The sequence below is a fragment of the Platichthys flesus genome, chromosome 19 (assembly GCF_949316205.1).
Source record: "Platichthys flesus chromosome 19, fPlaFle2.1, whole genome shotgun sequence".
Classification (NCBI taxonomy): domain Eukaryota; kingdom Metazoa; phylum Chordata; class Actinopteri; order Pleuronectiformes; family Pleuronectidae; genus Platichthys; species Platichthys flesus.
The window spans coordinates 4,020,278-4,035,646 of NC_084963.1; the positions used below are offsets into that span (position 1 = coordinate 4,020,278).

A 15,369-nucleotide genomic window follows, 5' to 3' on the forward strand; every position below is an offset into this window, starting at 1 on the left:
AAACACACAGGACAAATATAGAAGAGCTGATCATAAATAAATTATAACATCTTAGAGTAACATGAAACCACAACTTATAATAGTAACTTGCATTGAAGGGGAAGTTTGTCATAAGTCAGAATGTGGAACCGTGAATTCGAATGAATCAATTAAACATTTTCGACACTGCACCCACTTTTACTCTAATATTGATTTTCTACCTCTGTAAAAATCCTGCAGTGAAACTTCTATTTACACCAGGGGATTTCACACTTTGAAAAGATGAAAAAAAAAACAGAATGAAAAACATTCTTGTATTTGTAGCGACAGGAATTGTACTGAATTATATGAATTCAGTTTGAACTGGTCTTTGTTTCCTCTTTCCTACAAATCCGCCTTCAAAGCTGTATTAAAGTGCATCATTGTTACTTCCCTTGTGACACCACTTGAATTATATTTTCTTACGCCCTTCAAAATCATCAGGCAAACATAGAACATGCGTCATAGCCGGATCATAAAATATAAATATCAACAGGAATCACGAATGTTTCTGACTATTAATGACTTGCGTTTACATATCCTCACAATTCATATGCTGTTGGAATAATAGGACATAAGGCATCAGAAGATGTCCCTATGGAATATAATTAAAAACAAATAATGCATTATAATTTAACATTTATTGTTAAATTATAACTCCTGGCCGAAAAGGAGAAGAACACAGCGAACACAAAAAGGTAAACTTACCACCTTATGAGACATGTGCCATCATCATATCAGGGATTTTACTATAAAACACATTCAGATGGACAAGCAGTAAAATCCTCCGTCCTATTTATCTTAACAAACTTTGTATGTTGCAACATTAACATGTGATCTTGCATCTTCAGCGACAGACATCCACACTAGTTATGGTTTGTTACAGAGAATGAGATGCATGTGAGGTCTAAATAACATCAGTGCTGCATGCTGATCAATAACAACAGGCAGCCACAGCTCAGTCTCACACACACATTGTTAATTCCTGACTCACACTACAACAGACAAAAGCTCTGTTACACAAGTGGCCATGGAAAATGTTTTAACAACGAGTCCATGTCAGCGCAGTTTCCATAACAACGTGGTGGGCCGCAAATGGCTTTGCTGCTACTATTTCCTCTCTCAGTGTGTGTGTGGGTTTGTGTGTGTGTGTGTGGTCATGGCAGAAAACAATGTCTGTCATCTGAATGTCAAAGGTGGAGGCTGAGAAGTGAAAATGTGAAAAGGTGCAGCCACTCCCTGAGGCCCACACACATACAACACCTCCACCTTTTGCTGAAGTAAAAAAAATAAAAAATAAAAATCCCCCAGCGGGAGGAGAGACGGGGGGGGGGGGGGTGTTTGATAATTAGAGGGGGAAAGTTGGCAGCGTGCCGGATAAACAGTTGGAAGAGGCGGAGTGGGGGGGGGGGGGTCTGGTCTCTGGACAGGAAGGGCACGGTCCTGGCATCCAGGGAACACATGTAGGACAAGCAGTGAGATCAGCAGAAGGAGAGGATTCTCTCAGCGGCGGCTCCTCCTCAACAACACACTGGAAGCTTCTGTTAGATTAGATTATGATCTCTGTGCAGTGGAGGTTAACAGGCTGTTCGTCAATCTGAGGTAAAACCTCAGATTGATGCAGGAGAGAGTAGATGCAAGAAAGTGAAATCAATCATGAAGGATGGTTCATGATCTGTAAATAACACATTGAAATTCACTGGATTCAGAGGGTCATGTCCCAACAATCCAAAAATATTCATCCAAATAAATAGTCTTGGTGAAATCCTCCTGACAAACAAATAACAAACAAGAATGTCTCTCATTAAAAAACATGCCTCCCCTTATGAAACAACTGTTAAATTGACTAGATCTGGATTTTCATTTGGATCTGCAGCAAATCACAAACACTCATATCAGTCCCCAAAATATGTCTGATAAATATCATCAAGATCGACAAATCCTTCTCTGAGAAATCAAGGAATATGTTGAAGAAAACTCCCGTCTCACAAGGGGGAAGAAATAAATACCTGGATCCATCTGCTAGTCCAGAGCTGTATTCAAATTGAATTGGTTTCTCGTCATAGTTTTTGTGTAAACAAACAAACAAACAAACAAACTAGAATGACCCTCATTGTAGTGCACACCTCCTCCCACCAGGTTTCATGATAACCACCTCCAGTTGTTTTTGTGTCATCTTGTTTACAAACCAACAAACCAGCTAATGAACATTAATTAATTATCATTAACTACAAACTCACTGTGCCTGCAGAGGGCGCTGTTCCTCAAAGTGTTGCTTTAACGCAGCACCCACTTTTACTCTAATATTGATTTTCTACCTCTGTAAAAATCCTGCAGTGAAACTTCTATTTACATCAGGGGATTTCACACTTTGAAAAGATGAAAAAAAAAACAGAATGAAAAACATTCTTGTATTTGTAGCGACAGGAATTGTACTGAATTATATGAATTCAGTTTGAACTGGTCTTTGTTTCCTGTTTCCTACAAATCCGCCTTCAAAGCTGTATTAAAGTGCATCATTGTTACTTCCCTTGTGACACCACTTGAATTATATTTTCTTACGCTTTAAGTTTAGACAAACAAAAATGGTCACGTCCTCACAAGTCAACAAATCACGGCCTGTTCTTGACGTGTGACGTGTACATCACTTCCTGGTGTGCTCGCTGGCTCAGCTGTCAATCAAATGTTTAACCTCGACATTTGTCAGCAGTGATTGACGTGTTAAATCTGAAATAAGGACTTTGACCGATTTTAAATACATACACATGTATTAAAAACAGCTTTCTCTGTATTTTACAGCTTTTTTTGGGACTAGATTTTGTATATTGCCCTTTAGATATTCAACTATTTTGTTATTTATTGTTTACTTTATGATAAAACATGAGCACAGCTGATATTTCACACTGACCACCATCAGATGTCTTGATTTGCAGACACAGCAGGTGAAGGAGTGAACCCGGCACATGACCAGTGTGTGAGTCCTGTGAATCATTAACAATGGTCCTTCTGTCAATATGTCAGTGAGTCGTTAATTGGCAGTGAAAGCTGCTGCAGTGTAGCATGTGGAATCCTTAGGGGGCGACGATGAGGGCCTCCTCCTCCTCCTCCTCCTCCTCACCAGAGGGATGGAGATGGAGCTGGCCAACACCCTGTTACCCATGGTAACTCCATCCGCTGCAGTGGGAGGAGCTACGTGTGTGTCACTGTGTCTGGATTGGCTGGGAACAGGTGTGCTGAGGTTCCATGAAGGGAGGCTGGAGGAGGAGGAGGATGAGGAGGAGGCACTGATGAAGAGGAGGCACAGGGCTGGAGGCTATTCAATGTGTGTGACGCCACAGGCCAAACTACTTTAGTCAAATAATAAGAAAAATCCATCTATGCATTGTGAGTTGTTTGTATGTTTTTGTTATTTACATGAATGAAGCAGCTGAAATCATAAAATCAATGTTGATTAGTATATTTGATCAGCTGAAATATTCCTATTAATTTAGTTTGAACCCTCCGCATCAGCTGACTCCTCCATGAAGGGACAGTAACACATGGTGTCTTCACCCTGGTGAATGTTGATGGACGGGCAACCAGCCCAGACTGGGAGAAGCACGTAAGTGATTTAAAAATCCTTCAGCTGGGAGGATCAGTGGTTGACAGGAAACTCTGCAAACAAATCCCAGTAAAATTCCATGAATAAGAAGAAGATGAAATTACATCATGTTTTAAAGAGGCAGACATTTTGGCAACAAGAGAAATTCTGAATATGTAGAAAACCTTGTGTCGGAAGCAGAAAACAGGTTTGAGTGTGGGTCCAGGTGAACTGGAATAATATCCTGAATACAGCCTGTGCATTTCTACTTTCTTTTTTAAAGCTTTGTAATCAAAAACAACATTGAAGCTTAGAGAGTAAACAGGAGGAGTCAACACTGCAGACGTTTTGCCACTGGAGAGCAGTGTGCAGCAGGTGAACTGGGTGTGAAGTTAGAAAGACGTTTCCTCCAGGAGCCTCACTGAGAACTTTCAAATGGTTTAAATCAGCGTTGACATGGGGGTCGTCCTCGGCTCCGGTTACAAACAGCTTAAAGGTCCAGGGTCATGTGACTGATGGGGTTCTACCAGGAACAACTCGATGCCTCCTGACAAGTTTTATTTATACTCACAGGTTTGTTTGTCAGAGCACGACAAACGATGACAATCTCTAACCCCGTCTGGGCAGATCCTGGGGTTAACTCTCTCAGTTGAACTTGATCCCTCCTCACCTCAGCTGTTTTCCTCAAACCGATCTGGGTATCTTCATTCTGTCACTGTAAGGCAAAGCTCTGCGGAATTTCTAATGTCGGAGAAAGCGTCATGTGATTTCCTGTGGAGCCCGGAGGCCTTGGGGGCTCAGCTGTGTGTAAACGGACCAGACGCACAAAACAACAGGTTGAGGACTGAGCCGGCTGCTGAGGGCAACAGGGTGCGGATGAAGCAACAAAAAAATACAAAACACTCGGGAGTAGCTTCAGGTTACGTTTAATGACAAAATGTTTTATCTTTTTTTCATCGTTATGGGAAAAAGAAAATCAAAGCAAATGCATCATTACAAACACTTGTCTCTCCGCACCTTCATTTCCTATTCACATCAGGCCCTGCCATCAATCAGGGGTTTGTGATCTTCACACCTTATTTTTTCTCAAAACGTGTCCCGGCTCCCGCTCTGTGCATTCACGAGCTCAGGAGAAACTAAAACTCACAATTCCAGATGCTGCACGTACGAACACAGACAGAAACATTGGTGTCGCACATGAAAAGAACAACACCCCCCAAAAAGAGCAGTATCTCTGCGGCTGAAATGGAGAAGACGAGAGAAGGGTAATCGCCCCCAAATGGTCACTGCTGGTTGATAAAGGGCCTTTTATTAGAAATGGCCGCCCGCCTTGAGTCGGCCTGCAGGGTCACCACGTGTCACTATAACGCATCAGGCGGCTGTTGACGAGTCGGTTCTTACATCTCAAGCTTCCAGATCGAGTTCTGACAATGAACTAAACATGTTCCTGCAGCAGTCTGAGGTTTCGTTAGCATTTTTGTCTTCTCTTGAAACTTTGACAATAAAATGCTTGTTTATTTAAATAAGGGGACAAGGAAAATGTCCATCCAGAATTTGTCATGTTGGGCTTCACAACTGGAACTAAAATTTAAGTCAAAAGAAATAATGCTCTCATATATTAATTACACCCTGTCTCTCTGTCTCTCACAGGCTGCTGGTGGATTTCAAGACAAATCCAAATCAAATATTGTTTGAACCCAGTCTGGTCTATCGAGTCTGTCGTGTTTATCTCACATTTTCAAACTTTGAGGGATCGAATCCTTTCTAATGTTTTAAAATCTTAGTGAAAAGAACACAGCTCAGTAACATCCAGCCCGACGTGGAGTAAAAGAACGACGGAAGCGAGCGGCTCGGACCAAACGTCTCACTTGAACAAGCGACTGAACCTCTTCTGGACCAAACATCTCCGTTACCCAAAAACCCAACCACACAATACTGTTAGTACCCACACTGAGAGGGACACACACTGGATTCCAGTTTTTGTCACTTTGGCTGCAGAATCAAATCTATTTGAATTTCTGTCAAAAAAAAAAGAAGTGTCGTATAAATCACTCTCTTCTAGAGCCGCCGACCACCCCCCCGCCCCAGTGCAAATTGATGAGCGCTTGTGGTTCGTGACGACCACTGTGGTAACTCCATTTCATTCCAACTTCTCAATAAACCACCGCTGTTGTGTAATAAATACAAAAAGATAAGGCATTAATACCTTAAGAAGATGAACAAAATGGCTACTTTCAAAAAGGCGTGATCACATTTTCGGTTTGTCGACTCAATGAATTTGCTCAAACCCCTTTTTCTTGGGGTTGGAGCGTCGGGCGACTTGTGGCACAATCTGTGGTCAGTCCTGAATCTGGATGATCATCCCTCCTTGTCAGATGATCGATGGGTCAGCGTGTGTCGTGGAAGAGTTTGATAAAATGCTGCGAACCCTCCCTGGAAACCCACCCATTAAAAACATCTGAACACGGGAAATACGACCTTATTCATTCATCGAAAAGCTTATACAAATGGTTGAAGGATATAAAGGAGGGGAGGGGAGGGGGGCAGAGGAGGGAGGGGGTATCCAGAGTCAGAGAACAGCCGAAGAGGGGCGGGGAGGGAGGGATCATGTCATATCTCGAGGAGGAGGGGGAGGGGGAGCAGGCGGGACAGAGGGAGGAAAGACGGGCGTTCGTTCTTTTCACGACTGCAAAACTTTCTCCCCTCCCCGAAAAAAAAACAATCTCATGGCCACACGTCAGGCACTTCTCTTCAGTCCGAGCCTCAGAAGGAGCCGGCCGGGGGCGTGGTCAACCTCTTTCCAATGTAGACTCTGAAAGAAACACACACACACACACACACACAAGCTTAGAATCAGCCCGGTTAGAATCGAATCCTCCTGTGGAAAAACAAGGTATCTGAAGTATTTCCTCTTCTGGTTACAGTCATTACTCTGTCTTCACCTTTCAAAACAGTCACTGCAAATAACGGCGAGCCACTGGTTTTCCAAACCGCTCACTTTCTGACTGGTTTCCTGACTTTGCTGTGTAACCATAGAAGCCTGAGCTGGGCCAGCAGGGATGTTATGACTGGTCTGTTAACGACTCGCTCGGCAAACAACCTCATGTCCAGGAAAACGCTGCCGTCTCCTGTTTCACTGATGTGACATTATCTGACTGAGGAGCCTGGACTGTTGTAAAGTGTGTTATCACAAAACAGCGACAGCTCCTGGGAGAGTCGGCGCTCGCTGCGAGACGGCAGGTGAGAAGACGTGCAGACGAGTGGACGTGCAGCTGCTCAGACAGTTTGTCAGGCGAGGACACTGCCAACGTGTCTATAGCTCTACCGCTCCACAGCTCCCCCTGCTGGGGATTATCAACAACTGGGAATAATATATATATTATATATATAATATAATAATATAATATAAAATACATTTTTCCATTGTCCACAATGTTTCACCCAAGACTCACAGACCTGAACCATTACAAAACCCTACTTAAACCAGGATTAGAACAGAGAACCTTCCTACTGGGAGGCCACAGTGCTAACCACTGGACCAACGTGTCGTTTCTCATTCATTGTTCTAAAGGAACTGGAAATCACTTCACGAATCCTCCGTCATTGTGACAGTCTATGTCTGTGTCTTACCCCAGCCCCAGAGCGAGGATGTGTGATAGCAGCAGTGAGGGGATGAAGACTTTGAGGAACTCGGCAGAGAAGACGCCTCCTTTCTTCATGGCCCCGGTCTTCCTCATGCTGAGCGTTACTGAGCGGCGAGGATGACGGAAGTGAAACTCCCTGTAGATAAACACACATTAGGACATTTTAGACACAATACAAGTCCTACTGATGACAACACACAAATACACCCATTAGTCAAGGTAAACACATCTCAGCAGTAAACAAGTCCCAGGTCATGTTTCAGCCTTTAGCAGCACAGAGGACTGATGGATTTCTTGATGTTGTAAACTGACAAACTAACACACACTCGACCATGAAGCTGCTCTTCGCTAACTGGCCTGAAGAAGTTTTATATAACAACAGTGTCTGGGTGAAGAGTCTCAAGGCTATGATGTCATTTCACTAGGAAACATTTGCAAATGCGCCTCAGGGGCAAGATTTCATCAGTTTTTAAATGAAATGGAAACGTTAAGAACAAAATGATCTCCACCAGATAAATGTGAAAAACATTTTCCAAGATTTTTGTGATAAAAAAGCCATATTATTGTCAATTAAACTAATTTGAACCCTTCAACAAGTCACATCAGAGTTTCAAAGACATCTCCTGCCAGCTGCCTTAATTTTTCAGCATTAGAACAGCTTTATATGATTCTATAACCATAATGACCATAATGACCATAATGACAAAATGACCGCCTGCATCCACAGGACAAACAAGAAGACGTGTGTGTTCATTTGCCACGGAGACTTGTTGATGTTGTTGACCGAGCTGGGACTTACTTGGGGGGGTTGTTCTCCGGTCGACTGGACCAATCCGCGACCCAATCTGCGTCCTTCATCAGGATGTCCATGTCCCTCTCCTTGTCCGAGACGTCCTCTTCTGACTGATGAGACACACACACCTGGTTTAAAGACCTTGGCTCAGAGTAGATGTCTTTGAGGACAAATCTTTCAGCACAAATAAGGCTGCACAGTATGTTGGTTGGTTTTTCTAAAAGTAAACAAGTTTGTTTTTTTTCAGCCCTGACAAAGATCAGAAGAAGAAAACTGTGAAGAAGATGAAGAGTGAAAGTCTGGAGAACAGCTGGCAGATAATTTCCATATACTTTGGAGCTGCACAGCCATTCAGCCATACTGGCAGGTGGTAATACAAGTAATTCAGACTGTTTGTGGAGATGGATTTAACTATTCCTTTTTCTACAGTTTATTTGGGCAATATCGCAGCTCATCTACTGGTGCAGGACAAATATTTGTTAAAGATATTATAAGCAGCCAGCCAGAAAGCTGTAACACGCAAATGGCTACAGGCCGAACCCCCAACAGAGACTGACTGGATAGATATTGTAACTGATATTCAAAATATGGAGAGAAGAACTTTTTCGCTGAATCTACAGTTTGATACATTTTTGCAGTATTGGGAAAAATTAATTGTGTTTGTGACCTCACAGGATCATCACTGATCTGTTACTGTGTGAACTGACATTTACTTCCATCAGTGTGATGGAAATAGATGTCACTTGTGAGTCAGGAGTGAAAGTGACGACACAAGCCGGGCAGAAGAGGCTCAATGGCCATCACCATAGAAGCTAAAGGCAGGCAGCAGCTGTCATTCAGGTGTACACACACAAACCATTTCAGCGCCAGCAGACAGGGTTGCTACTGCAACAGACTGATGGAGAGCCCGGGAGGCGCTTACTTGGCTGTCTCTCCTGCTGGTCACGTCCACGTCGAAGATGATCTGTCCGTCGTCCTGGGGACTGTGAGGTCGCGGCGGGCTGCGGGGGGGGGGGGTGAAGGCAACAGGGATGAGTCACAAGACTCGTTATCATGGAGCCTGAAATTCTCATGTGCGAGTTAAAAAGCTTTTACACACCGAGAGGAGATAGACTGACACATGTAAGACACGGTCACAAGGCAGAACAACTTCAAAACGTACATGAGCTGAGATCAGAAGTGTTAAAAACGACTTCAATAATAGTGTACACAGGATATGACACGTCAGGTAACCATAGCAACAGTAGCTTAAGTGCTGAGTGGTAGCCATTAAGGTTTAATGAAGAACTAAAAACCCATTAACACTGTTTGGAAGTGCACGGGGGTGTTGGGATATAGAAATAACACATTTACACTTTTATCTCATTGTGTTTCAGCTTAATGCAAAAAATCTATCTGCACTCAGTTCCTCATAACGGCAGATTTTTAGATAATTAGCAGACACACACTAAACATTCAGACCCGGCAGCAATTACCACCTTTTGATTTGTTGTGTCCGATGAAACAAACCTGCATTTGGGCTTTTTGCCATTTTTTTCTGCAGATCCCCTCCCACTCCCTCTTCTCCTCCTCGTCTGATTTCATATTAAACTTATTGGATTTGATCTTTCATTTCCTTATGAATAAATAAATTGAAAATCCAAGACACAGCAGGAAGAAACTGTTCTAAAAAACTAATAAAAAATGATGCAGTGCAGGTTTTTGTTTTGCGGCTTGTGTCAGAGCAGCTTGTTGATTCTCAGGTGACTCACTGGCAGCCGACCGCCAGCGCACATGATGCGACCAGAAGACTCAGGATTATTGAAACGGGAGGGGCGCTTGGACGGAAGACATCCGTTTATTTGCAGAAGCAGACTCGACTCCGGACTCAACATGTCGGGGGGGTAGTTATGACAGAGGAGCTTCTGTTGGGTTATGAGGTGATTTCACTTTTCCACCAGATTGCTGAGGAAAGTTGAGGATTTTAGAAGAGTCAAGTCCAACATTAAATATCTCCTATAAAGGGTTTTCTGTTACAGTCACACCAGTGAGCTTTTAACAGGGTTGTTATGAGCCTCCACACTGGAGAAAGCTACTGCACTATTTAATTGATTATATGTAAATCCTTTTAGTTAAGTTACTTCTTTTTTGCCATCGCTCAATCCTGCAGTTTGAGGGGAAGTTTGAGACTCTAGACATCAAACATCCTCACATCACATCCAGGGTTAGAATGGAGTGATTTTGTTTCGGCTTCAGCTCTAAACTCAACCGTGCTGTGTTTTCTAAAACCAGGCTGCCCTTAACCTAGTGAAAGTGGAGAAGAACATTACACAAGTACCAACTTCCCCATTTAGCCTAATCGTCCGCAGCTGTAAACACAAAGTCATGAACCCCAAAAACTCATGATTTGTCTTTTCACTTTTTTACTGTGGTGGACTCCTGTGTCTTCATCTGGATTCACAATATCAACTGTTTTTTGTGTTGATTACTTAGTTTAATTACATTTATTATTTTCCCACTAACTACAACGCTTCAGGGAATTTAACCTTCAGATTTGTGTCTTGTTTTGAACGGCTTCTTTGCGTTACCTGTCACACGAGGAGTTGCTGCGGCTTGACTCGTGCTGGGCGTCCAACAGGATTTTCTCCATGTCTCCGTTGTGGATCGAGGACGAGGACGGGACGTGCTCAAGCCCCCCCACCATGGCCTCCTCTTCCTCCACCTCCGGAAGGGGCAGCAGGGCCGGGGCCAAGACGCCTGTGGAGGACGACTGGGCCAAGCTAGCCGCAACTCTGTTCATCTCCAGCTCCACCCAGGACCCTGCTGGTGCAAAACAGACAAACACTTTAGCTTCAATAAATCACCACTGTGTGTGCAAAGGCGGAAATGATACCATGGAAGATAAATGTTAGCAGGTTTTAATTATTTTCACTCATATAAACACAATTTATTATTGTTACCTCTGCACAAGGAGGTTATATTTCACCCCTGTGGCTTAATCATTGCAATTATGCATTATTTCTATTTTGATGGAAATAATTAGCCTTATTGAATGTATGTTGAACAGCTGGACTGCTCTATGTTACAACATAGAAATCATCAAGCTGTTTATTGCTTTGTGAAGAGTTCCCCAGCGACTGAATACAAGTGTCAGCGTTACCTGATAAGACAGAGCCAGCGTTAAGTCACAGAAATAAACCATTGAGCCAATATCCTGTCCAGGGCGAGACGTGATATGTACACATAGAAGACCCAGATGAAGATGTGCACTTGTAAAGATTCTATGATTTCGAGAGATTTTGGTGACAAGAGCCAACTGGTGTTAGTGTACTGTAAACACAAACACTGAAGCGGAAATTATACTCAACGTCCTGCCTCCTGTGGGGACAGACTCGGGATAAAGGCTGCATTAGGCAAAACTTTCTTAATTTTCACAAAGGGGTCGTTTTATAACAGAACTCTGAATTATCACCGAGAGAGAAGAAAGCGATAGTTTGACCATGGACAGAATTCTTTTCACAGCAGATGGTAGATTTTTCTGAAACGAAGGATTCATGTTGGCTCTTTAAATTGTGAGTGTCCTGCTGAGCCAGAATACATAACACATCAGTGTGAGAACTGGCACAGATAACTGGATCTACAGGGATCGTTCATGTCAACTGTGCTTTTCCTGCTATGACATGTCAGAGTATCCAGCACTCCCAACACAGCAAAGGAGTCTTACTCAAAACGTCAGGAACTAATGGGGGATGAGAAAAGAAGTCATAATGATTTTATGGTCTTCCACAGGGAGGTGACAACAAGGCTGACAGCCGGTGAAGTCAAGGAAGCTCATGAGCGAGGCACTGTTTACCGCTGTGTGGTGAAAGGGCAGTAAATGCCTGGCCGTGTACGTGCTCAGGCTCCGTGTAGCTCCCGACTGTGATATGTGACGCTCTCCCTGTTTGTACATGAGCTCTTGCGTGCACTGGTCGCTGAGGAGTCACCGCTGGGTTACAAATACATAAAGGAAGGGCAGGTTAACGAGGGCAAGAAATCTGAGACGAAGGGGAAGGAAGTGCTTTGATTGTCGTCGTCATGTCCTTAAAAAAAAAAAAAACCCGAAACACTTTCTCCTGCTGTTTTCACCAAACATAAAAAACCTCCAGAGCAGGAGACATGACCCCATGATAACAGTATGTAAACACCGTTTACAGCAGGGCGACTGCATTTCACACGCTTCAGGTCAACAGGCCCACCACCCGATGCAGTGTACCCCTCCCCCCCCCCCCCCCCCCCCCCCCCCGCAAACAGGCCTGGACTCAGCACTTGCACTCATCCTGCGGATTACATGGCGGACAGCGAGCCAAGCTGCTGTCCACATCCCATTGTCTCCGCTCTGTGGACTAAAACAACGTTGCCATGGACCCGACGCTTGTGACCACTGTGGCTGCGGAGCCGCTATCAGCTGCCGGGTGGGTTAAGAGGAGGCAGACACCATGTGACCTCTCTGATCCACGGATGCTCGGGCTCGTCGCGAGGTACGAAGGCCTGAGGAGCCCAGGTATTAGATGGAAACATTTATGACACTGGAATGGGAGCTCTAGGAAAATCCAAAAATAAAGTGGTTTCAGATAACAACAGTGGAGTGCATTGATACTCTGAACAGTGACGCTGCTTCTGATAAGTGAAGGGTCTTATTGTCCCTAAGACTGCATCTCAGGATGTACTGCTCACTGTCGCAGCAACAACAACAACAACAACAACATCAGCTGTTTATTGCATCATTTGTCAGTTTAAATTATTCTGGATTAGATGACTAAAGATGGTGTTGGGTTAATGTGGTAGCAGAGGATTATTGGGCCCATGACAGGTTTAAAAGGCTGATCCTTCTGTGGTGTATACAGGGTGTCTCCAGTAAGAGCTCTGTATTATGAAGCTAGTTCAACATAACCAGGATAACTTTTGTATTATCTGGCTTCACTGAGATTAACGTTGGCCGTCCTGGATGTCATGTATCATGATACTGGTTCAACTGGCTCACTTTTATCTCTGGGGTTTCCTATCTGGCTACAAGTGTGCGACCCTGTGGAGGAGATGGAGTCTGTTACTACAAGGAAACATCTTCAGGACCATGAATAAAGTATCTAACATGATATGATGAGAAGGAAGACAAGACCTGAAAGTTTAATTTTAATAAATGCATAATAAGGATTTGCTGTGAATAAATACGAAGATTGTACTGGGTTTCCAACTGAGTTGGTATCTTTGCTCGTTTTCTGATGATGAACACTGTTATGAACATGTGATGCAGTTAAAAAGTTAATGTCAGAGTGTTTCTGCTGCCACAGCAGAGAGAAGTAGCCGATGTCTGAGGAGGCCAATATGACTCAAATCATTATAACTTTTATATTATGTATTTATGAGTGCGATAAATTCTCTCATTGTTTGTTAGAAGTCGTTTTAAAAGCAGAATGGACACATTGAAAGTGTGGAGCAGCAAACTGATTAAACTGTTCTATAAGAATATCCCCTTCTCCTTATTAGTTGTCACCTTATTGTAAACTATTTGGTCCCTGTCAGGATCCAGTGGAAATTATAAGTCAGGTTTTCCAGTGATCTGATTGGCCAGTAGTTGGGCTGATGACATTATGATCTGATCCTATGAATGTGAACCAGCAGCCAGGGTTTAGCCTGATGTTACCTTGCTTACCCCAACCCTGGGGAGGCCTTGGGTTTTCTGAGATGTGGTGTTTTTAAACTCCAGCTTACACTGTTCCAAGATACACAACAGGAACCGCAGAACTAGACATAAAGACAAAACTGTCTCACAAAATTGTATCTCATGAAGGCCATACTTGCTGAGGAAGTAGCAGGAGGCAGATACAGCCTAAAGTACTGGTGAATGAATAAATGACATTCATAAAACAGAGCAGAACATAAAGGATAAAAGAATGACTATCCTCTATTAAAAACTGGGTCACCAAAATACATTGGTGTCTGGACAGTTTGATTCCCGTCCAGGTTGCTCTTTAATACTCTCCCCTCACACTCTGCACGTCTGAAACGTCTGTCCTCTGGTCACCGGGGCCATAAATAGCACACTGAGTCACGGCCCCCCATAGTGTGGTAAAGTTAAACCCGACCAGTCAGTGCAGCAGGGTAATAAACAGGCCTTTGTTTATGTCCCTGTGGAATATGTAAGGTGAGGTCTTATGTGTTTATACAAGAGGTGAAACATTTCCACATACATTCATTTAGGCTGTGTGTGTACAATGATGTCAGCTAAAGGCTAAATCAATCTGTTAGCTATTTAACAATTGACACGTATCTACTTTTAAATGCCTTATCTCCACCAAGAATCCTAGAAGTGTTTACTTATATTTGATTCAAGAAATCTATTTTAACAGTTAATTTGTTTACTTTTATATACATCCTATTATATAGCTGCTAATTTGTATATTTATATAGTTTTCTTTGTAAATCTTTATAACAGGTACATTTGAGGAGGATGACCCTTTGAAAACAGTTTCAATCTGAAATATGATGCAATAAAACACTAAATGGGCGTTTAAACTTTAAATATCTTCCCTGCCCTCGTTTTTAAAGTTATATAATTGTTTGTTAAACACTTTAACTACGTGTAAAATGTAAAATTCGAAATGCACGTCCCCATTTTCCCAGTTTTGTCCATTTCTTCCATCCCCTTGTTGACGAACCTTAGACCCACCTCCACCCTTCCGCGTAAGCCTCTGATTGGCTGCCGCGCCTGTCAGTCCAGCGTGTCGAATAGCTATTGGTGCTCCTACTGTCAATAAACACGGAACATAGCGTTCTCGCTTCTCCTCCACAAAACACAAGCAGTGGAATCAAAACCTCATTTAATACCAATAAACGCATCGATAGCACCCCGCGGCAGACACGGACACGCACGGCCCGCACACACCCGCAGCGCTGGAGCGGCTCGGCGGGCAGGGAGCTTACCGTTCAGCCCGGAGTCTCCGCTGCTGTCTGCGGGAGGAGCGCTAGCGGCGTCGGACATCGTCTGGTTGTTGCAGGAGCGGCTCAGGAAAAACAATGCGCGAGCCTCCGTGTCTGCTAGGCACGTTCAGTGCTGCGGGTCGAGCGACTGAGCCCCGAGTCTCTCCCCCCGAGCGGCCGAGGAAAGAGAGGCACGAAGAGGAGGAAGGAGGAGGTGAAGAAGAAGCTAATGCTAATGCTACAGCGCCGCAGCCGCTGCTCTCCGTCCGTGCGCTGGCGCGTCTCTGCGGGAGGAAGCAGCGCGCGGCGGTCCTAGAACGAGCACCGGAGCGGCCTGATGACGTCAGAGGGGGGCGGGTGGGAGAGAGAGAGAGATAGGAAGAAAGAAAGTGAGA

The 15,369-nt window shown here is 43.8% G+C and overlaps 1 protein-coding gene across 2 annotated transcripts; it reads right to left on the reverse strand.

The window, feature by feature from the left end:
- Positions 1–4,508: 4,508 nt before the first annotated feature.
- On the reverse strand, positions 4,509–15,299 carry bnip3lb (BCL2 interacting protein 3 like b). 2 transcript variants are annotated; one of them, XM_062412443.1, is made up of 6 exons: positions 14,978–15,299; positions 10,603–10,834; positions 8,892–9,036; positions 8,042–8,145; positions 7,229–7,378; positions 4,509–6,410 (listed from the first exon to the last, which is right to left on the reverse strand). In XM_062412443.1, exons 1-6 carry the CDS (start codon positions 15,033–15,035, stop codon positions 6,362–6,364), a joined length of 738 nt encoding a protein of 245 aa, XP_062268427.1. In that variant the 5' UTR covers positions 15,036–15,299; the 3' UTR covers positions 4,509–6,361. The 2 variants fall into 2 exon arrangements, with proteins under 2 accessions (XP_062268427.1, XP_062268428.1); XM_062412444.1 differs by having other exon boundaries at positions 8,958–9,036; positions 14,978–15,290.
- Positions 15,300–15,369: the final 70 nt, after the last annotated feature.

Excerpts from the sequence above, each read along its gene's own strand:
- bnip3lb (XM_062412443.1), bottom strand. The coding sequence starts at position 15,035 with ATGTCCGACGCCGCTAGCGCTCCTCCCGCAGACAGCAGCGGAGACTCC. Across the intron at positions 10,835-14,977 it reads CGGAGACTCCGGGCTGAACG|GGTCCTGGGTGGAGCTGGAG; the intron begins GTAAGCTCCCTG and ends TTGCACCAGCAG. Across the intron at positions 7,379-8,041 it reads CCGGAGAACAACCCCCCCAA|GGAGTTTCACTTCCGTCATC; the intron begins GTAAGTCCCAGC and ends GTTTATCTACAG.